General features: G+C 39.1%; 1 protein-coding gene across 1 annotated transcript in view; it reads left to right on the forward strand.

Annotated features, from left to right (window-relative positions):
- Window positions 1-4,354: 4,354 nt before the first annotated feature.
- Window positions 4,355-23,387, forward strand: part of LOC121899937 (contactin-associated protein-like 4) — a 120,399-nt gene continuing 101,366 nt past the window's right edge. Inside the window, exon 1 of the mRNA XM_042415718.1 lies at window positions 4,355-5,300. Coding sequence (XP_042271652.1) covers window positions 4,784-5,300 — 517 coding nt within the window. The 5' untranslated portion in view covers window positions 4,355-4,783. The remainder of the gene's footprint in view (window positions 5,301-23,387) is intronic.

Consider the following 23,387-nt stretch of genomic DNA (forward strand, 5'->3'; position numbering starts at 1 on the left):
GATGTAGAAGTGCACTTCAAGGTACATCCCGACATCACTGTTACGTGTGATTACAGGTGAAACAGACTTGACATTTTTAACCAGGGGCAGAGGGCAGTGAATAACTTCTTCTCTAGGTTTTGATCATATCATCTAATTTCTTAATATACTTGTGTCAACTTCTACCACCAGACTCATATGAGACTTGGGGATCAAAGGCCAGAACCTGCGACAGGCCTGGAGGCTGCTTCAGAGGCAGCAGGAAGGTGGTGTCGGGATGCTTGCGAGGCCTTGAAATAACTTACCAACAGGTTAGGAAGACACAGTAGGGGTTGACTCTAGGACACCAGAATTTGCTATCGAATCCTCCAGAGATGTTGTGGGCTAATCAACAAAACGTCAGGGAAGGAGTGTGTCCACCTGAAAACTTTTTTTGTGTCATCCATCCACCACAATCCAGCCACAACGGATAATAAGATCTCATCCTGTGTTTATTGAACATGATCAGATCGATGCTGACACAATTCATTCCTGTCACCAGACAGAAAGATTTTGCAAAACCCTGAATTATATTCCCTGTAATCGATCTTCTCGTTTCATTATTGGCAAAAAAGTGAGTAATCGTACTTCCCAAATTTAATTTCCTTTTGTTGTTAAGGCGTGGAAAAGACTGTGTTAACGTTAAATAAAGTCTGAGTTGTGTAAAGGTTAGGAAACATTTATGGTTATGGTTGAAAAAAAGGAAGCTTTAACTGTTGGTTTGTGACAGGAAGTGAAAAGTATGAACATAATTCGCAGGGATACTGGTCAGACATAACCAGGCTCCTAAGGTGCTTAAATTGAAACCTTCAGGTTTTCTGGCTCAGTGCCTTTTAAGGTGTCCTTTTGTAAAATCTCCTTTGGACAGACATCTTGCTCTATTTGGGGGATCGATATGTGGAACTCCTTAACCACAGCACTCTGAATGGATCATAAAACCTTTCACACAGGGATCACGCATGTTGTCAAGGATGATCAGGTGTCTTTCTTCAAGTTTTTATAGTATTTTTATAGATTTTTTCATTTTTGCTTCTTGTTGTTTTGTATGTTTCCTATTGAGGGTGTTTCTAGGTTAATAAGCTGCCATGTTTTATTACTTAGATTATTTAGAGCCTTATTTAGATGTTCTTTGTAGGATTACTCATCTGTTTTTACCCTACTATTACCCTATTACAGAAAATAAACCCTTATCATACCATGGTATTGTTATTACCAAGATATTATAAGGTTATGTCATGGTATTAACCCTATATTCTGTTGTTCCAAAGAGATTACCCCCTTATCAGTTTGTTATTACTGAGTTGGAATAGAAAGTGTTACCAGTGTGGTGCTTTCTATGCGGCACCGGTGAACTCATGAACTCTTCCCCTTAACAATGAACATTAAAGTGAAGAACTACTAATAAACTGCTCTTGCAGTGCACCTACGGAGTGAAATAAGAATTTCTGGAAGGCAATGAATTCAGTAGATATTCATCAGTTTTGTATTTTTGGAATATATCTACTGTGGTTGTGCACATCTTCCTCCTTTTCTGTTTTTAGACAGCAAATATTGCCTTTACATAGTCCACTGATTCCTTTATGTGCTGTCAGTTGGTAAGGCACTGAGAGGTAATAGTCGTAGTATATGTGTGTGTGTGTGTGTGTGTGTGTGTGTGTGTAAGACCCTGTCCCTCCTCTACTGTATGTTGATATTACCTGCTGTCTCACATCGCAGTGCTTCTTCTCATCTATCACCTCTCTGCTGTCCCTCCTTTACTGCATATGAACACGTGCCGCCTCTCATTTCTGCTGCCAGTTATCATTCCTTACCGTGCATGCTTTGTTGAATATGATCATACAGCAGCTTCATCAGCGTTGGCAGTACACTGTATCAGTGGGGAAATGAAGCGGGTGGTGTGCGGCTCATTCTTGCTCAGCGCTGAAGTCTTGTTAGTGTTCATTTCAGGGGGTACAGTAGAGCAGGTACACGGAGCCATGCAGAGTGGATTTACGCCAAAATAAGCCTCTTTGCACCTGTAGGTTCATACATATGCAAATTTTATGTAAATTTCTTTACTTTGCCCACATTATGCTATTTTATTTAGGTGAGCTGAGACTGCACTTATTTCACTATTGCTTCAAAACATAAACTCTCCCCTCCCTCATTACTTTAACACATACACCACTTCAAAGGTAGTGGTCATTCAGAGGAGCAACTATTACTGCTGTTAGTTGGGTCCTCTTGTGTTTAATACACAAAACCATATTGAGACACTCCTCACCAAAAAAACAACAGCATGACTCAATTGCTAAAAGTTTATATTAAAAAAGAAAAAAAAGCTTTTTCTACCATTTCTTTCCCAATCTGTAACCCATTATTAAACTGAACCTAACCTCAACCATAGAGGTGTCAGAAAACACTTAAATTAGTAATTTTGGTTTTAAGACACAGGCAAATGACCTGTTTTGTGGTTTTCCTACCAATGGAAGTGCCAGATCAGAAAACTTGCAGGTATAAATACTTGTTAAGGTGAAGGTATGCTCAAAAAGATTCATACATGTCGTCCCACAAAAGTGTTTATGGGCTCACATGTGCCTGGCAGTTAGAATATTTATCATATATATATATATGTGTGTCTGTATATACTGTGACACTGGCTTTGAAGCAGCTATTATAAAGTTGCAGTTTTTTATTGGGGCCTGTGATCCAGGATGTGATATGTTGGTGAAAAACACATCATATCTGAGTCGTTACACAAGAATGATATTAATTTCTTTATTACTGTGCCCACCTCTGAAAAGACCCTCATCAAAGAGAGATTGTGCTAGCAGCCAGCAACACATGACCTTCATGAGAAACAGCGCGCAGTTGAGAGCAAGGATCAAAGGTTGTGTGGGTGAACACTAGCGAGGCTAAGCTACTGCCGCTCCCACAGATTCATAGTGAACAACAAAAGCTCCACTGCTCTTTCTCTCCGGCTTGAAGGTCAGCGGTATATTTGGCTTTGTGTTTCCGGAGGTATCTGTGAATGACTGACATTTGTGGGTGTTTGTCTAAAGTTGACTATGTCTCTTTGTAACCCTGGAAGACAAATGCAGAACTAATTGATTATGGACATCTCATGTTGAATTTAAGGTTCTCTTGTGTTCGAGTTCTCTCTGTGAATATATGTAGAAAACAACATGAATAATTATAAAAGTGTTTTTAGTACTTTGTGCCAAACAACATAATTTGCATTTCACCTCTGTCTACCACATCAAATGACTGATTAGGTGTGTCAGACTAGAATATTCATCGATCTGAGGATTGACTCTGTGTGTGCGCTGAGAGGCGACAGTTTCTTCAGTTGTCAAAAATAGTCTTTATTTGGCTGAAGTGCATTGTAGCTGCGAGATCTGCAGGTCACATCCAGCCTGTGCTCTCTGAGTCCTTCGATCAGCTTTCTCATCTCTCTTTACTATGAATTTTCTATGAAGGCAGAAAAATTGGAGGAATAATATTTAAAAATGTACTTCCCTAGAAATGATGCAGCCAAGATTCTCTCCAGTAAAGATGTTATTTGTGGGGAAAATCTGATTTTAAAAGTGAATTTCAGGAAGGAAAAGGAGGAACTACAGTGCATGCACTGCTGACCTCTCATTGAGATGAATATCTATTCAGTCTGCTTTTCAATACAGACTCTTTGCTTAGCAAAGATCATTAATGTCTAATGAATGATTTTTGTTTTTAGGACCTTGGTACTAAACTTTAGCAAAAATGAATGTCTGAGAGGTCTGTTTGTTCTGTGTCATGGCTTTTATTACGGCTCTTTTTAAGGCATTATTTTATTAATGCCCTTCAAGTATATCAGAATTAAATCAAATTTAGATACAAATATATTTGCATGCACACAAGTGACCACAGCTTTTCAAACAAATATCAAACAAAACTGATTGTACAAACAAAACGATGATTGATGATGAGCTCCAAAAGGCCGAACGTGTTTTACTTATTGTTACTTCACTTGGATGTTTGACTTTCATCATGAAGAACATGTTTGTGCAGAGTTTACCACTGGAAGAGGGGAAGTTTCTCTGTGTTTCTCTCCTTAAATGTGGGTTTAAGACATGCACATACAAGTGTGATTTTGTGACATCACAACTAGTATGGAAATCAATTATGTGTGTGATTTGGAAACTAGGGCTACAACTAAGGAACATTTGTTATTACTGATTAATTGAATTAACGTTTTGTCTATAAAAGGTCAGAAAATATTGAAAAATGCCTCCAATAATTTCGGATCAACAGTCCAAAATCCAGAGATTTAGTTTACTATCATGCATGATACATAAATGCTTCAAATCCTCACATTTGAGAAGCTGCAACCAGAAAATGTTTGGCATTTTTCCTTAAAAATGAGTAAAACGATTATTGAAAATAGCTGTCAATTATGGACTTTTCAGACAGAGCCATGTTGCATCCAACAGTCTCGCATATTCAAAGTTTATGTTTTCAATGACAGAGGAGGTATAGATGTAATTTTTAACTAAGTTATTTAACTTTTTTTGTGGAAAAACCTTATAGAGCGGAAATTATTATGCAAAGCAGGTGTCATGTCTGGAGGGGATCTTGACTCCAGTGTCAGTGGTGATCCTCATGAGGCATCACAGCTACCAGTTAAAATAATATATATTTTCAGACGCAAATTATCTGGTGCGCGGCCACCATATCTGTTCAAACTGTTTCATCTGATGCCTCAAAGAAAAGCTGGATATAAGAGTTTATCCGCGGCATCTCTGGTCCCATGCAGGGAAGAATTACAACTTCGCAACAGCAGTCAGCCACATGCTCTCACTGTGCTGTAATAAAACTAAATCAGTGTAGGAACTCCGTGCGTCTCCAGGATCTCAGTGAGGGGGGCGGTGCGCTGGACTCGGACCTGCGACAGTCTAGTAAAAGCCCTCCCTCCTGTTTTACTTGCTCCTTCTCCTCTCTCCATCACTTGACGGAGGGCAGGCGGCGTGAGAGCATCCTCCTCCTCCCCACCGGGTACCGGCCGGCCCCTCCACACTGTGGCAGCAGGGCTACTGCAGCGCAGCGCAGCGCACCGGAGCGGAGCTGGAGGAGAGGAGAGGAAAGCAGCAAACAGGAGAGGCGAGGAGAAGAGGAGGAGGAGGACGGACTGTCTGTCCTCCGACAGGCGGGATTATACTCTGCAGCATCCTGTCGCTTCAACATGCCTCTGGGGAGTAAAAGACTCGCTGGGATTACTGCGCTGATCGCCTCGCTGCTGCTCGGCTCCTGTGGGACAGGTGCAGAAGGTGAGCGGCTCCGTGCGCTTCCGGCGCTGCCTGGGGAAGGAGCGCAGGCTGTTGTACAGAGTTGTTTTGTTGAAAGGGACCCCCATGGTTATTATTGCATTAAGATAACACTCAGCTGTATGGGATAACAATGGGGGGCATATTGCGTGCTTGGCTGGATGAAGACACGAACAGTATGGCTGTTGATGAAACTATTTTAAGTGTCTATATAGTGATGTATCAGCTCTTTACAAAGAAAAAAGAATAAAATACAAGCATTCATTAAAGGTATAGGCTAATAAATAACTCTATTTACTGTTTTTAAATAAGTAACACTATCAATTAATCTGCCTAATATTTTCTCGATTAATTGATTAATGTTTTAGTCTATGAAGTCCAAAGTGATGCCTTCAAATGCTCTGCTTTGTCCTATAAACAGACAAATATTCGTCAACAATTATATAAAAAAGAAAAGCAGCAAATCCTTGTAGGATTACTCATCTTCCCATTAGAGAAGCTGGAAACAGAGAATATTTGGTAACGTTGCTAAAAAATCACTTAATTGATTATCAAATAGTGCAGATTGACTGATTGTTTCAGCTCAAGCCTTTTCCTAATAATTTATTTGTAAGAGCTCTTATTTTTTACAGAATAAAAGAAGGAAGTTAAGACAGTAGCTTCAAGCTAATTTTAATCTGTTCTGGAACTTGTTTCTGCATTTTTGGGAAGAAGTAGCCCAGATCACGTTGTTTATGCCGTGAATTTAGTGAATTAAACAGTTGGCACTGCAGGGGCTTGTTGTTGAAAGGGAACACACATCCTCTGAGGGATTTTTGGCTGTCAAGTTTTAAGAGATAGTGAATCCCACAAGTTGTGTTCTTATTTTAGCTATTGGTGTTTGATGTGTTCTCATGAGAGAGAGAGAGAGAGGGAGGGAGACTGTGGTCTATCCATGGAGATGTGGGAGAGCTGCACAGGAGGATGCTGCTGCTGCTGATGCTTCTTGGTGTTTTGGCTCCAGTTTTACATTCAGATAAGGTTTAAGAAAATATCCTAAGAAGTGACTTCTTGGGTAAAGGGAAGATTTAGAAAGTGAAGTCACTGAAAAAGTTGCTTGATAAATAGTTGTGTGACAGAACCGATTTTAAGGAATAAGAGAATTTACCTCACAACAAGAAGTGTCGTAGTCCCTTGGAGCGAGATCAGCCTTTTACGTGACACCACTGTAGGCAGACTGATAAAAAAACATCACTAATAAGCCTGATGGATCAGAAAGTTTTCACACGTATATTGTTAATCAGCACAAAGAGATCTGAGTTGTGAAATCGATGGTTGAACGGAAAGATGGATGGATAATGGAGGAGAGAGAGGAGGGATGTACGCATTGATAGGCATTGTGGCTTCTCAACTGTATTGATTGTTTGGAGAGACAACGGCTGTTAAAAAAAAAAAAAAAAGGAGTATTGATAGTATTGACTGACATTGACCCAAATTCAGATAAATACATTATCTGTTTTGGCTCAGACACAACAATTTCCTCAGTGCATGGAGCCCGAGAGCAAGAGACAAATCACAAAACCTGCAATTTTACTGTATCAATTCCTTGTCCTTTATGTTTCACATCAGGTGTGTATCAGTTAGAGCCTTTATCATCCACTTAAAGACCTGTTTTCTGCCCAGATTATGCTTCCTAAGCAATGAAAATGTTTCAGCTCAGTGAGGAACTATCATATCCTTCATCATCTTTTGTACATGAAGGACAAGAGATCTCTGTCACTGTCACACTCATCATCTTTAGTGATTCTGTCTTTCTCTCTTTGATATATGTCTCTCTCTCTCTCAAGCACACACATAGTTATACTTAGACTTCTGATCCAGTCACACAGGCTTCTCAGTGCAAACCTTATGGGTATACAAAGTACATTTCTTTTTGCTGTTATCCAACAGCAGTTTGCATCTTCCAAGGTATTTTTTAGTGATTGCACGTGTGTTTACTGTTTGCCTGGGATGAGAACATCTTTGCCTGAGGCGAAACCAAAGTTTAAATCCAGTATTTCCACAAACTGTGCCCAGCTTTTCAGAAATAGAACTACAAACATGTACAAAACAAACATGTTCTTATCTAGGGATTGCTGCGAGATAACAGCTAGAAAAAAACATTTGTGTTTAGGTTTACCATTAGGCTTTCGTTGAGAAGCATATGTGACTGAGCCGAGGTCACATATGGGGCTACCCTAAACCTAACTTTAACCTAAGCCTAAAGTACACAGATAAACACAGACAAACATGTTTCCATCACTTAGGAAGACATTGCATGGATTTACATTAATTTCCTGGAGACTAATACTAATCTAGTCATAACCGTGGTTCCAGTTAGCCATGACCACACCATTTACCACACCATTTCTTACATTGACTTTTATGTTTTAGTTTAACCCTCCGTGGTTTTTAAGAGCTTTATTTGTGGTTTTTAGGTTGTTTTTAAACAATCTTCTACTTTTAGAACTTCTACGCACTTTATGCTAATTTCATTGCTTGATCACTGGACTACCTCGACTCCTGCTAAGCCTAACTAGGTTTGTTTTTAGCCTGGGGCTAGGCTAGGGGGTCAGTTTTAGTGAGGATTTTAACCAGGCTTGTTGTAACCAGGTGGCTAAATCCTGGTCCTGACAACAACTATGGCTGTGTGTGTGGATTGCCATCCTACCTTTGCACATTTGGAGATAGACGCTACACGACTGAAGGCTGAACTCAGGGAGAGGGACTCTAAGGGCCTCTCTCCCACGGGGGAGGATGTGCGGCTCCACCTTGGAGCAAAACCTAAGACCCAAGTTTGCTCAACTCCATCCATCTCAGAGCCAGGTTAAAAGCAGTAAGCTCAGCCGGTGTAAATACTGTCTCCAGCCACTCTTATGGGAGGTAACTCAGCTTGGGAATCAATTTCAAGTTCTGGAAATTCTGACCTCTCCACCATCTCTGGTACATCCTGTTCCAGCTGGCTGTCCTCCCTCCTCATCGGCTGCTCCCCCTGACCTGCCAGCAAATGGATTTGACATCCTGGGCAAGAAAGACTTCCCTCCACTGACTGGTCCGTTGCATCCAGGAGCAGAGCGCTCCCCATCAGCTACTGCTTACCACCCCAGATCCCAAAAGGAAACCTCATTCTCATGCCGTAGGTTGCTGAAGTGTCCAGACACTCTGCCAACTCTGAACCGGCCAATGGTAGCATCCACCTGGTGCAGTGTCCTCTGCATTGGTTAGGAATCCTCATCCACTAGTGCATGATAGTTGAGGGTGCTATTCTACTTGACCTGCTCCACAGCCTACTGTGATTGTGGGTGATTCCATTATCAGGGACATCAGGTCCAGCAGGGAAAAAACCTTTCCAGGTGCCAAGGTAAATGACATTCTGGCAGAACTTCCTAGTTTGCTGTGTCAGTATATCTATATATGTCAGTTAAGTTTAATATCCTAAAACTCAGTGAGAAGGAAGTTTTTATCTCCAGCCCACTCCCCATTTTCGGCCATGGCAGTGGGCATTTTAGAAGACTTTTGCAGCTTCACACCTGGCTTCAGTCGCAGTGGTGCCGTTTACAATTTGGTTTTATTGGCAATTTTAATCTGTTCTGGGAACACGCTTCTATTTTTAAGCGTGATGGACTCCATCCAAATCAAGCAGGTTCACAAATGTCCTCTGCAAATGTGTTTTATTCCATCCTCTCCGACTCCCATGTCTGTGCTATGGACAACAACATTCAGCATCCGCACTTGTGCGGACAGCCCCGTCACTAACTGACATCCACAGGGGCCCAGTGCTCTCAGTTTTGGTTCTGCTGTAAACTACACTTATTGCAGTGCGCTTGGCCTATCCAGTTTTAGGCCTATTGAATGTATTATTGAGACCCACGGACCTGCACATCAGCATGACCCTACCCAACCTAGGGACCTTTTTTATATACTTGTTTCAGCTGATAGTGGGTTTCATGCTCCCTGTGTTAATAGCCATGTTTTTAACACGTGTATTTCAAATGGTTTTACAAAACCATTGAAGCCCCTGCAAATCATAGAAACACATGTAACTTAGTTATTTTAAATCCAACTCCTACTTTTGGCCACTTTACTTAATATAAGGTCCCTCTCCAACATATCTTTTATTTGCCAGGATTTTATCATCTTTAACAAAATTGACTTTTTATGATACCAGAAACCTGGCTTAATGTCCCTGATAGATTTCTCACCCCCCAATGTCTCCTTTTTCAACTGTCTCAGGTTATCTGGTAAAGGAGGTCAACTTGAATTTGTTAGCTTCAAGTGCTCACTCATCTCCTTGGGTGACTTTTCATCTTTTGAGTCATCGTGTTTCACTATTGTGAAGTTTCATATAGACAGGCAGGCAGTGAGAGACAGACAACTTTATGATTGTTGCCATAGAGACAGCGCTAAAGTAAACAATCTTACATTGATGTTATGACAAGGAACAAGGTCGCTTGGGCACGGCCTGAATAACTGAGAGTGGTTCAACCCTTTTCCTTCAGGGTTGAACCACTTGCTGTGGTATCTCAATGGGTCTACACCATCAAATCGTAACTGCTATCTCCTTGGTCGATCAAGTTTGTGTTTGTCAATAGAACTTTTTGCATAAGACATCCATATCTCCAAGAGTTTCTAAATTGACAAGCTCAAGAATTCTATAACTATTAGAGGGAACCTTAAAACTCTGTGCCTTTTAATCTGCAGCCCCCTTAAATCTGTGTCTGGCTCTCTTGAACAGTTCTCTGAACTCCTTTCTATTGTAATGTAATATGATAGAGTTCTGATTGTGGGAGATTTTAACATACACATTTGCTGTCCTGATAATCCTTTTCAAACATTGTTGAATCTTTTAATTTAAGTGGAATTGTCACAGGGCCCACTCACAACAGGGACCACACCCTTGATCTTGTCCTTAAACATAGTGTTTCAGAGCAGAAACACTATGTGCAGAAGTGGAAAACCTCTAAACTAACCATGCACCTTGACATTTTAACAAATTCTATGAGAAATTTTAATACAGAGGTTAAAATGCCAGAGCACTGTATTTTTCAGACCTAATTGAAAAGAACTGACACAACTCCAGGGTTTTGTTCAGTGTAATTAACCATGCCACAGAGGCTCCTCCAAGTGTCAGTATGGACTCCTCCCCTGAGAAATGTGAAGAATTTTTAACCTTCTTTGTCAACAAAGTCTCTAGCATGAGAATGCACATTCCCCCTCCTGCAAAGGACTCAACAATTTCTTTTAAAGCTACTGCCTTCTTTGAGTCCTTTGATACTCAATATCTATTGACACTCTCAGTGAGGTGATTAATAATATGAAGCCCTCTTTGTGTGCTCACGACATCCTGCCTGTGAAATTTCTAAAAGAAGTATATGGATCAGTCACCCCCTATATTCTCTCCATAATTAACATGTCAGTATTGTCTGGTTATGTCCCTGCTTATTTTAAGAATGCAATTGTTCAACGCCTTCTGAAAAAAACCCTCTTTAGACCCTAACTCCCTGGATAATTTCAGACCAATTTCCAAACTTCTCTTTCTTTCTGAGGTTCTAGAAAAAGCTGTTGCTGAAAAATTGATTGCTTTTTTAAACAGAAACAGACTCTAAGACATTTCAGTCGGGGTTTAGGGCAAACCACATTACAGAAGCTGCACCCTTTAATGTGATGAATGATCTGCTGGTTTCTGCTGATGCTGGAAAGTCTTCAGTTTAGTTCTGTTAGATCTAAGTGCATTGGACTCTGTTGATCATTCTATTTTATTGGAACATCTCAAACACTGGGTTGGCATCTCTGGTTCAGTTTTAAAGTGGTTTTATTCTTATTTACAAGATAGATCTTTCAATGTAGCCATTGGAAAGTCACAGTCATCCTCTGTGAAGATGACCTGCGAGGTACCGCAGGGGTCTGTCCTGGGACCACTCTTGTTCTCTCTCTCCATGTTACCCCTGGGGCATGTCATCCGTTGGCATAATGTGAGCTTCCATTTCTATGCAGATGACACTCAGTTGTACCTCTCTTTTAACCCAAATGATTTTTGGCAAATTAATACACTCAACGACTGTCCTTGACCTCAAATGCTGGATGGCCCAAAATTTCCTGCAGCTAAATATTTATAAGACTGAGGTAATTATTATTGGCCCTGGCACAGTTAATGCTTATACTTCAAAACATCAGGGCTCTCTGTCCCACAGTACAGCCCAAAACTGCAAAAATCTTGGTGTCATCTTTGCTAATCACCGTAGGCCTTAGCCTGAACAAGCCTGAACAGGCATGTTAACACAGTTGTCCAGTCTTGTTTTTTCGCCCCTCAGGAGACTCGCCAAGATTAGTTCAATATTATCCAGTAGAAATCTAGAGACTGTCATACATGCTTTTATTTACTCTTGTTTAGACTATTATATATAATGCATATTATATGTAACTCAATCTACACATGTCTGAGCCAACAGAGTCTACATAGATTACTGCTTGTCCAAAATGCAGCAGATAGACTCGTCACCAAAGCCAAAAAAGAGACATTACTGCTATTTTAGCTTCTCTTTCTCTCTTCATAATTTTTAGAATTGATTGTAAGAAATTACTGATAACTTTTAAGGCCCGCTTCAGACTCATACTTGTGTACATCTCAGATCATATGTGCCTGGTCACAACCTGAGGTCCTCAGCCAAGGCTCTGCTAGCCATTCCACAATCTTGGCTGAGGCCCAAGGGTCACTGGGCCTTTTCTGTTAGGGTCCCCACTCTCTGGAATAACTTCCCTGAGAAGATCACACTGGCGAGCTCCTTATCCTCTTTTAAATCCCTTAAAAACATATTTCTATCTAAGTGTGCTTTTACAGGGCTTGTGGTCTGAATTAACTTTCATCTTTTAAGTCACTTCTTAAAGCCTAAGTCATTCTCTTAATTCTTATTTTATTGATTATTTTAATTATTTTATATTCTTTTATTTTTCTTATTTTACTCTTCTTCATATGTAGCTCCTTTTGCTTCTATATTTTCTTCCCAATGTTGTACAACCTTTAACTGTTAAATGTTAAAATTATTTTTACCTTTGTTTCTCTACCATTTTATGCTGTTTTGTAGAACTTTGTGACTTTGTTTTGAGAGGTGCTATAAGTAAAGTTTATTATCATTATTATTATTACTATTATTATTATTATTAAAATTAGATGTTTTGTATTGGGGGACCATTGTTGGGCAAGTTACTTGAAAATTGTTATCAATTGCTGATTACACATTACTCATTGTAGAAGTAATTACATTACTCATTACTCAGCAGCAAAAGTAACACGTTCCATTAGTAATTACTTTACTTTCATTACTCAGCTGCCAGCCCCGTCAAAATTGCTTTTAAACAACTCAAAATCTTCCACACCCACACTTTGCATCTTTTTTATTTACCACATGTAGAAGTAGAAAATGATCAACGGAAAATTAATTGGCAGCTATTTTGATAATCGATTAATCATTTCAGTAATTTTTGAAGCCAAACGTCAAAAACTCACCAGTTGAATCAATGAATGACTGAATTTTAAAAAAACACATACAACCCTGCGCTGCAGTCATTACATAAACTAAAAATCACAGAGGATGAAAACACAATAAAGCCTGAGGGCTTATTTCCATTGTAGTCCTCCAGGTTCCAGGTTTTCAAATGTGATATGCTTTGTTGTGACTTTACATGATTGTAAACTGAGTCTCTTTTGGTTTTGGACTGCAAGAGGCGACTTGTCAACAAACCATCCTTATATATCATCGTCATAGCCACCATCTTCATTAACTTCATCACTAATAATGTCACTGTTAAAACATTCAGCACCTTCTTCCTCCCACATACACTGTCCGTCTTTGTTTTTCTTCATTTTGCAATAACCATCGGTTGCACTTTACCACCAGCAGTGTACAGGTAGACACATTACATAAAACACAATTTTGTCTTCATGTTGAACTTCAACCTTAATCCTACCGACTGGGGTGCCTGCAGACCCCAGAGGTATACTTTTTGTCATACCTCACAAGTGCGTTATTCTGTCATTCCAATTTTTCATGACTTGTATATCATTGTGTTCTGTTTCTGTTTTAATCAGTGCTTTTTAAAAATACTATTATATGTATTATACTAAAATATGTATTGGGGTCCTGGGGGACCCCAGTCAAAAGCATCCAATTCCGCTTATGAAGTTTAAATAGATGGAAGTATTTATTGAGTTCATGTTTGCCGTGGGTGAAGTATCACATTCTATCGGGGGGGGGGGGGGGGGGGGGTAGGGGCACTCTGTCAGTCATTTTGAAGGCTTTGTGGAAAGATTGTACTTGGAATAAAAGCTGCAATTTGTATCAAAGAAAAGTATATATTTTTATTTTACACAATATGCAAATTAACCGTAACTTTCCTAAAATAATAATAATCTGCTTTTGTTTTGTTTTGTTTGTTTTTCAGACTGCATTATTCAGATAACTAGTAATGTTTTGAGAAGAAATAAGTTAACATTTTGCTATGATGGTTGTTTCTTACAGTAATGTATTCTTGGGGTCCCCAGGGACCCCAGTCGGTAGTCCTTATATGTTAAATATGTTGGTAGGATGAGGGTTAAGGTGCTGTTATTTTCTCAGAGTGCTGGAAATTCATTTCCTCCAATCTAGAGCTAGACCGAGAATAAGCTGGTAAAAAAAAATATGCTGGGAGAGGAGTTGATTTAAATTTGGGCCTAGCTCCCTGTTTCATATGCGAACAGTCCTGTCTCATCAGAATTTATTACTTTTCAATGAGGTGGTGGTTTGCCCTGAGAGAACATAAACCTCTGAATAAAATCAATTTGGTGTGAATGTGTGAGACATTTTCTCTGGAAACTCTGCTGTCCTTTATGCTTCATGACAGCACAGTCTTAGAGATCCACACACGAAAAGAGCAAAGTAGTGGAGAATAAATCACCCTTACTTTTCTTCTTTAGTATCATTTATGAAAATGTGTTTAGTATAAGTGGAGTCATGAAGAGGCTCTGATTAAGTCAAGGTTACATAAGGGTGGCAGTGGCTGGTGGTGTGTGCCTGGAGCTGCCAGTCATAATTCTAGATTTATTAATCCAGGGACAAGTAGTTAAGCGATAAAAGTGACACAGAACTGCAGTCCATCCATCTGCCTTTGTGACCTGTGGGATTTTGTATTTGCCCAAGGCCGGCTCCCCAGTGGATGTCTGCCTCCCCAAAAACAGAGCCATTCATCAAATCGCCCTGTCATTATATCAGATGACTTGTTATCGGTCCAAGAATCAGCCACATTCTGCTGAGGTCACTATTCACTGTCACTCTCTGAAACAGGAGGAAAGTAGGAACTGTGGTCATCAGCTATTAAGAAAAATATTATGTGTATTACTTAAAGAGAACATAGCATGCACATTTCTATATTATGACTCTGACTCAACTGGAATATCTTTGCATAATTTGCAATTTAAATAACTCCTTATAATCTTATACTGGGCATTTATGCAGCCCCTCAGTTCAGGCTCTGTCTGAAACAGCATAGGCTGTTTTTGCTCCTGCCCCCTTCCCAATAAGCCCACTCTGTTCTGGTTGGCAAGTTTCAGGAAGCTTCTACTGGTTTCGGAGGCTAAACTAACAGTAGTAGTCAGATTTTACATCTTTTTTTTTGTTCTTTACTTGAAGAATGAACTTCTAAAATACATCTGTAAATTTTGAGAAGAAATCTAATCCAAAATATGCAAGTGGACAATGCGAACAGCCTGTGGAACAACCTTAGCAACAAAGGCTATGGAACGGATGGCCATTTGTGGGCACGATCTGACGTCAGTTTGATGGGGAAGTAGAGGTAACTTTGCAAAAGAAGCGTTTAGAGCAGGCTGAAGCCCTGGCTTTTGACTTACAGGGAGCATTTTTACATACGTTCACCTTAAATTTTGGAACATTGACCACGTTTAGCATAAGCATTCAACAGTTAACAGTATAGAAATGACAGAAAATGAGAAAAAAGGATGCTATGTCTACTTTAATGTAACACAATAACCCAATCTATATCCAGTTCCTAAAAACAATACCACAATTTTTCTAAACTAAGAAAAAGTATATTTGGAAATTATATGTTTTATGTTTCCAGCATGTTTAGTCTCAAACAATAACAACACTGCATAAAAAAATCAGTCCTCTCATTCATTCCAATGCTAAAGCTGTATTTGCACAGCTGCAGTACCAGTGTAGATGGATTTGGCAAAAAGAATGCAGGTTGATCCAGCAAAAAAGTTAAACCTGGCTCAAGTTTAGCTAGGACACAATACAGTGTAATCTGGCAAGGCAATTCATTGCCCAACCAAATACGTGCAAGCAGACATTCCTAGTAGATTTTCTATTGTTTACCTCATAATCGTCATTAAAGATAATTCCCGTCATGATAACTATGCAGTGATAAACCTTGAAACTTATGTATTTGTTGTTCAAACTAGAGTTCCTGGTTTGTATTTCATCATCTTACTGGTACTCAAAGTATCATACTACTAATGCAGCCCTCTGCTTTTTTGTAATGCAGGGCTGTTTTCAGTCTGACTGCCCAGTAAGTGGGTAGTTTAAAAATACTGAAAAGAAGGGAGCAGCGAGAGGAGTGAAGGTAGAGAAGAAATGAGGAGTGTACAAAAGAAAGAGAAGTGGAGGAGTTTAGTTTAGTGCCCTGTGTGGACATCCATTGTAGTCACCCCTCGTCTTTAAGCCATGCAGTGACGGTCCCAACTCCTTCTCTCATTTCACCCATCAGTGGGTTTTTCTTTTGTGTGTGTGTGTGATGTCAGATTCATTCGCCTGACTCTCCTCATCTCACCTTCACACAGCTGCAGCTCTGTGCTGCACAGCAACACAAGTCTCAGCAATATAAAGTTCTGTTCGTTTGAAAAATTTTACTGTACTGCCAGGAGGGTGAAATTACTGTAACAGAGATTTTTCAATGCAATTACCTTTTCTTTGAAGAAAACCCTGCTGCGGTAACACAGGTTAAGTGGTTTCTCAGAAGATACCGTCAAGACAGTTATCATAATCTGTGAAACAGCATGAAACATATAAAATCTATGACTATGATGGCAATAATTTTAAGTCTTTTCACAAAAATGTTAAAATTGAATCCAATGTTAAAGGAAACATTGTATCAGGTATTATAATAATGAGGTTGACATTAACGGTATGATCTAATTTCTGCTTTGTTTGTATGAATAAACCAATAACAAACCAAAATAGCAGAATATTTTCTAATACTTGAATTTTAATGGATGTCATGTGCCTGCAATAGACAGTTACAGCTTGTCAGTTTTCTCTAAAATGCTAAAAACATCAGTCAGCTTGCAACACACAGTCAATTGATTATTTACTGCTGTTTTGCTTTTTGCAACTGACACCACAAGCACTACAAGATATATTAGGCAAAAATGGTCACTTCTGAAAACTGGCCAGTTAACTAGAAAACTTTCAACTTTGCTCTCAAGTCTTCTAAAAATCACATTATAAGACTGTACATGTAAAGATGAACATTATCTTGTGTAATGGAAACATTTTCAGTTTGAGATACATGGTTGCCATGTAGTTTTACATTTATTCATTGACGCTTTCATCCAAAGCGACGTACAAATGAGGTGCAGTAGATCAAGTAGAAGCCATTGAGAGTAAGTACTTCAACACCATCCACGTTCCATCTGACACAAGGCTTGCAGGTGTATGAAGTAATATAAGTGCCTTGCAGATTACTTTTTTTTTGAGCGAGTGAGCTAAAGAAGGATTGAGAGATAGACAAAGAGCATATAAAGTCAGTAAGTACACTTACTGAGAGAGGTAGGTCTTCAAGTGATCTTTGAAGACAGAAAGGGATTCTGCTGACCGAATGCGTTCCACCACTGAGGGATCATACAGGGAGAGAGTTTCGATTGAGATTTCTTGCCTTGTAGTGAGAGTAAGACTAGTTGTCGTTCTTTTGCAGATTGTATAAAACGAGAAGGCGCATAAAGCTAGATGAAGGAGTTCAGATAGGTGGGTGCTATGCTATGAGCTACTCTGAAAGCGAGCATTAGTGACTTTAACTTCATGCGAGCAGCAACAGGGAGCCAGTGGAGAGTGATGAAAAGTGGAGTGACATGAGCTGATTTTTGCTGGTTTGAGACCAGATGTGATGCTGCATAATGGGCCATTCGCAGAGGTTTTACTGTGCATGGCGGCAGCCCTGCCAGAAGGACATTACAGTAGTCAAGGCAAGAGGTTACCACTGCCTGTACAAGGAGATGAGAAGCACTGATCCTTCTGATGCTATATAGTGTGAAGCAACATGCTCAGTCAAAGTTAGTTGGTCATCAATCACAACGCCCAGATTTCTAGCAGACTTTGTTGGAGAGAGCGAGGCTAAACTGAGCTGGATACCAATGTTGTGCTGAACAGAAGGACTGGCTGGGATCACCAAGAGTTCAGTCTTAGAGGGACTGAGCTGAGGCATACTGAGATCCGTGCTGAGACAGTCGAGTCATCTGGTGGGAAGGACAGATAGAGTAGGATATCATCAGCATAGCAGATGAGAAAAAAAGAGGAAAAAACATGTGAACAGATAATCGAATCAAGGAAAATGGTGTTTATTGGTGATGCATAGTTTTAACACATTTATACTTCTTAGGATTCTTACAATAAATCCATCTCAAAATTTTAAGGTTACTCACAAATTCACTCAACCAGATGAATGGTTTCTGTAGCTGCAGATAAATATTCTAATATATCTATTTTATTCTGTGACAACAACACACAAATTGTGCAATCCAAACAAATGTAATCCAAGGGCTTTATAACTAACAAAGACACAACCTCCTCCCTTCATTAACTGCTGATTAAAGCTTTTTAAATTTTACTATTAGATCACAATGTTAGGAGGTGGTTACTTTACCAAAAATGACCTTCACATTTAACAATAGTATTGTATATTTTAACAATACCAACAGCAAACATAAGTACAATTCGAGCAAACAAACTTATAGCAATCATCTTCATATAGAATGATTAATAATTAAATATTTGAAGGGTTCATCACTGTTAATAATAAATGTCTATTAGAGCATTATTGAAGGATGGAGTAGGACATTAGGCTCTTTGCAATTTTTGATTTGCAGGTATTTACATTTCCATAAGAGCTCAATTACAGTCCATAACAGGATGTTTATCCCACGTACTGCCAATAACAATGTCTTTAAGTAGCCCAGGGTTTAAATCATGCAAAACTTCCTTGTCTTTCAGAAAATAGGGGAATGTTTTGCTTGATTGGTTAAAAATCCTTTAGAAATATCAGTTCCTCTGCACCCGTAGGGAATAGTGCTAGAGGCAAAGGAGAATGGAAAAACGGCATAATCACTCTTTTTTAACAAAGTGACTTAATGTCTTCTCAATGAGGATGTCTGCAAAGAAAACTATGCCATTCAATTTTTTTGTCCCTATTTTGAAATGCAAATATGATCCATTAATGATATGCTCATCAAATACTCCACACATCTCCTCCCGGGTTCATTAGCGGAAGTGATGAAGCCTGCAGCAGTTCTCCCAAATCTGCATAAGACTGACATATTTCATTGTGAATGATTCTGAATTTGTCCTCTCATTACTAATCTGTTTGCATTTATTTTTGTGTTGCTTGTTTCAGCACTCGGCATGTGATGAGGGTTAAACCTCACAGACTTTAGATGAATGTTTTAATTGCAGTGCAGTTTTTTTTGGTTTGTTTTTTAATCATTTAATTCTGCTGATTAGGTCTGCCTCCCATGGAGCCAGATATTAATGTAGTTAGCATGGAAGAAATTACAGCATTGTTTTCATACCATTTCACTGAAAGAAAGTAGTTAATCGTGTTGCAGAGAACAGTTTATCTAGTGCTGTACTACTTATGCATGTAATGTAATTTTCTAACTAGGGAGGTCTTAGATGGAGAGAGTCAGCAGAATCACTGGCCTGACTGCTGTGTCACTAACTGATGAAGGGCTGGAAATGAGGAATAGATATTTCTCCCATTGTTAGCAGTCAGCCCAGCAGCAGAGTGTCGCAGTTAAGCCGTCAGACTGTCAGACTCCAGTCGGCAGCCAAAGCAGACACAGGATTCACATGAGTCTCAGCCAAACTGCTTTACCAGGCAAACGATTAAGCTTCACGTCCAAGTCTTACACAGCCAGAAATAGTGATGATTATAGATGACTTGACAAAATACTTTTAGGTGATACTTCACAACTTTGGGAGAAAGAAGAGCAATAGAAAGTCATAAACAGGGAATAATTACCAGTTATCAGTCACAGCTCACTTGTGAATATAATTTTGTCTGTATTTACAGAGGGAATCTAACACTTTATGTAGCACTTATTAAGAAACATGACTAAGAATTTACAGCCATGCTAGAGTCCCTGTGAGATTGTAATGCTCATTGTAAAGAAACAACACTGTTAAAAGTTGAGGTCTAAAGTTTGTTTTTGATCCTCAGCAGCCGGGGTGAACTAAATGTACTGAAGTGTAGGTGAGATGGTAAGACAGTAGTGCCAGGATAAAGGTCTTTGGAAATCTTTATCAGAAAGGTTTATCATGTTGTGAGCACAAAAGTGTTAGCATAAAGGTCAACACTGAGATTTATGATATCATATGTAGTATAAGTTAAGTAAAGATGTTAAAAATTGATCCAGTCTTTATTTGTTCTGAGCATTTAGACATTACCTATTCATAACATGTATGTTACTGGTTGTTATTTCTGTACAGTGTAAAAATCATCATGTTTTAATCAATGTAAAGTAGCACTAAACAAAAGGTACTGGACAAATTTTGACCTGGTGATGTCACTAGATGAACAGTCAGGGGACTGTCAACTGACATTGCCATCTCTAGCAATATCATCTCCTAGAAATTCCTGTCATATATTACTAAACTGTGACAGCAAATATGTTTTGAGGGAAACATAATGACACTCAAATTATGTTTTCTGTCAACATAACGAGAACATTTTGTTAATTAATGTATATGGCAAGCTGCATAAATGTTGATACTGAACATACTGTATGTAAAATGTTTAGTGACAATGTATTTTATTTTTTCTCACCAAAATATCTGATCTTGCAGTTAAATATCTCATAGTGACTATAGGCGTTATTAAACTTTTTTTATGGTTATGTTTAGCCACTGATAGCACTTAGTTAACCGTGTCTACACAGCATGTAAGCAGAGCAGCAACAGCAGCTAGTGTGCCGTCTGTGTGTCTACACAGGATACTGATTAAAACAGAAGTGTATCTTTTTCATCAGAGGTGCATGATAGGGATGATTGAAAAACATGGCTGAAACATTTTCTGTGGCGACATTGTACGCCTGTCATACAACCCAACTGCCTCCAATTTTAGTGTGGTACATAAATGTAGTGCTTCATTCACTAAAAATAGTTGCCTGTGAACATAATCCAGGCAGAAATATGTTAATTAGCCCAACTATAAAACAATTTTGTAGTTTAGAAATGCAATTTCTAGGGGAGCCACACCACTTTAGCAATATAGCAGTATAGCCCACTCAATAATCAGGATTTTTTTTTGACATTGCTCCAATGACATGCTCAGTGAGACAGACTGACACACAGAGAAATTATGACCTGACATACAGTGCAAAATGACAATGTGAAATCATACATGTGACATGTGCCAACACTGTAGTCTGCAGGAGACAAATTTATGTCCACCATTCGGGCTGAGACCTTTCACTGCTCAACACCTGCTGTCAGTCCAACCTTGAGTAGGAAGATGCTGAATGTGGACTTTGACATTTGTAAGTTTCTGTCCTCCACTTTTCTCTAGTCATGTCCTTCACCCTGTTCCTTGTGATACACCTGGGACCAGACAGTTGCTTGTTTGAGTGTGGGTGGATTTTCATGTTTTGAAAATCCTTTTAGTTTAAGTGTCTGTCAGCATCTCAAAAACCTAGGGAGTACAGGTTTGAGATTTGCAATGAAAAGGGCAAACAATAACTAAAAATAGACTGTTATTGTTTATATCCATTATTATGAAATCACCAGAAGCAATGTGGGGTATATTTGCAAGTTCAAGTAATACATTTGAGATTGAATTTCAGTGTTAGACATGATTTATTTTTGTGTTTCTGCTAAGTTGGAAAAGTTGCTAAATGTTGGCAGAGGCTTGTGCTCTCCAAGCACCTTTTAGTTTCCAGTATTGTTTCTGCAGTCAAACAGTCTCATAGCGTATAATAAACCTCCGTCTACTGGCTTTGGTAAAGGGTGAGAAGTTTGTAAAGACACAAACAAACAGACAAAAAACAAGTACAGCTGTTTTTCACTTGACGATTGTTGTTAGTGCTCTGGAGCACAAACAAGTACTGCAGGGCCTCATTATCCTGCTCATTCTGAGGAAGAGAGAGAGAGAGAGAGAGACAGGCTGATCATCGAGTCGACTCTTGATTGTCTGGGACACTTAAACTGCTCTTTTACCTTTTGTTTGAAATGATGGATGATACTCACCGGTATTCGGCATCTCTGGCTCTATGGTAGTTTCTCTGGGCACTAAGTTATTCACTAAAATGGTAAAGTGGATGATATATTGCAGATGGATAGATGGGCTTTCTGTCTCTGTGTTGGTGTCTTTGTCCTGTACCTGTAAGCAATGGCTTACAGGTACATTAGCAACGTCGTGGAAGCTGGTAGTTAACAATGTCATACAGACTAAAAGTGTAGTAAAAGGATGCAGCGAGTAAATATGATAGCTGCTTTTATGAAGTGTGTATATAGATATTGATGCGTTTTACCCCGACAGAACGAAGCTAATTTTCGCCTTGCGTTATTTTGTCTTGCAAACAGCGAATGTACTAAAATTAATTTCGCATTCTGTCTGAACACGCAGCTTCTATAGAAAACTGAAGTGAAACCTCAACTTCTGGGTTCTGTTCCATTCTAATCAAAAATTCTAATTATAAAATGGATAGTTGAAATCTTGCACTCTGATTGGTAGATAGCTGTGGTATAATGAGTGTGTACTATGGCTATGACGTTTAATGTCCTTTTACAGTTCTATTTTTAATTATCCCTCCATGGCTACCTTTAAAACGTTGCCTGCAATCTGTAAGCAAGCGGGGACGACACAGAGCTCCACCAACCACGGTCTCTGCAGTACCATGGTGCAAAAGCTTTCGGATGCGGGCCTTGAAGCATGAAAGATAACGTCCATAAGCGGGCACAAATGTGAGAGATCTCTCCAGAACTATTGGCAACTGGAGCTCAGTGTCCAAAGACAGTGGAGCAGCATCCTCGCCACACCAAGCCATGCATCTCCTAACAACATTAGTTGACCTAACATTATTACAAACGCTTTGCAAATGGACCCCAGTGGCATTAGACAGTTTTTCCATGGGTGTACAATTAAAGGGAACATTAAAATTAATGTGAATAAATAAATTCTGGTTAGATCGCTGACTAGCTTGAATTTTAGTTTAGCAGTTTGCTAACATTGCATAGCGACCAATGGCAGCCAGGAACTACTTTTTTGTAAATGACTCTTGTAATGTAATTGTTATTTAATTAAACTGTCTTCATTAGATTGTGTCTATAATTTATATATGGTAATATTTTGTAACCATTTTATTAAAGCAATATCTCACTCCTGGTAGTGGTGTAGTGTGATTCTATCACATTGAAGGGGGTACAACACCCATTAGCTGTGATATAAAAACAATATATATATTGCAGTAGAGTTCCCCTTTGCTGTCAGTCAAGGATTTAATAATGAAACTGTTCATTTCTTTCAGCTCCATTTTAGAAATGTCTTGTAGTTTCCTGAAATCATGTCTGACAAAGCTCCGGTCAGCAGCTACGAGTTCAGCAGCCTTTTACTTTCATTTTCCTCAAAGCTGCCTGTATTTGTGCTCTATTTTCTCACAGTCACTTTGAAAAACCCTCACCAAGTTTTCAAGTTTTTAACCTTGTTAACATGCCCATGTGGTGTTTTTCATATGCAACAAGATATACCAGGAGCAAAATAAACAGTCAACACCATGACTAAGAATTTCCACTTTGAAACTGCAGTGTACCAAGG

This window comes from Thunnus maccoyii, chromosome 7 (assembly GCF_910596095.1).
Source record: "Thunnus maccoyii chromosome 7, fThuMac1.1, whole genome shotgun sequence".
In the NCBI taxonomy this organism is placed as follows: Eukaryota; Metazoa; Chordata; class Actinopteri; order Scombriformes; family Scombridae; genus Thunnus; species Thunnus maccoyii.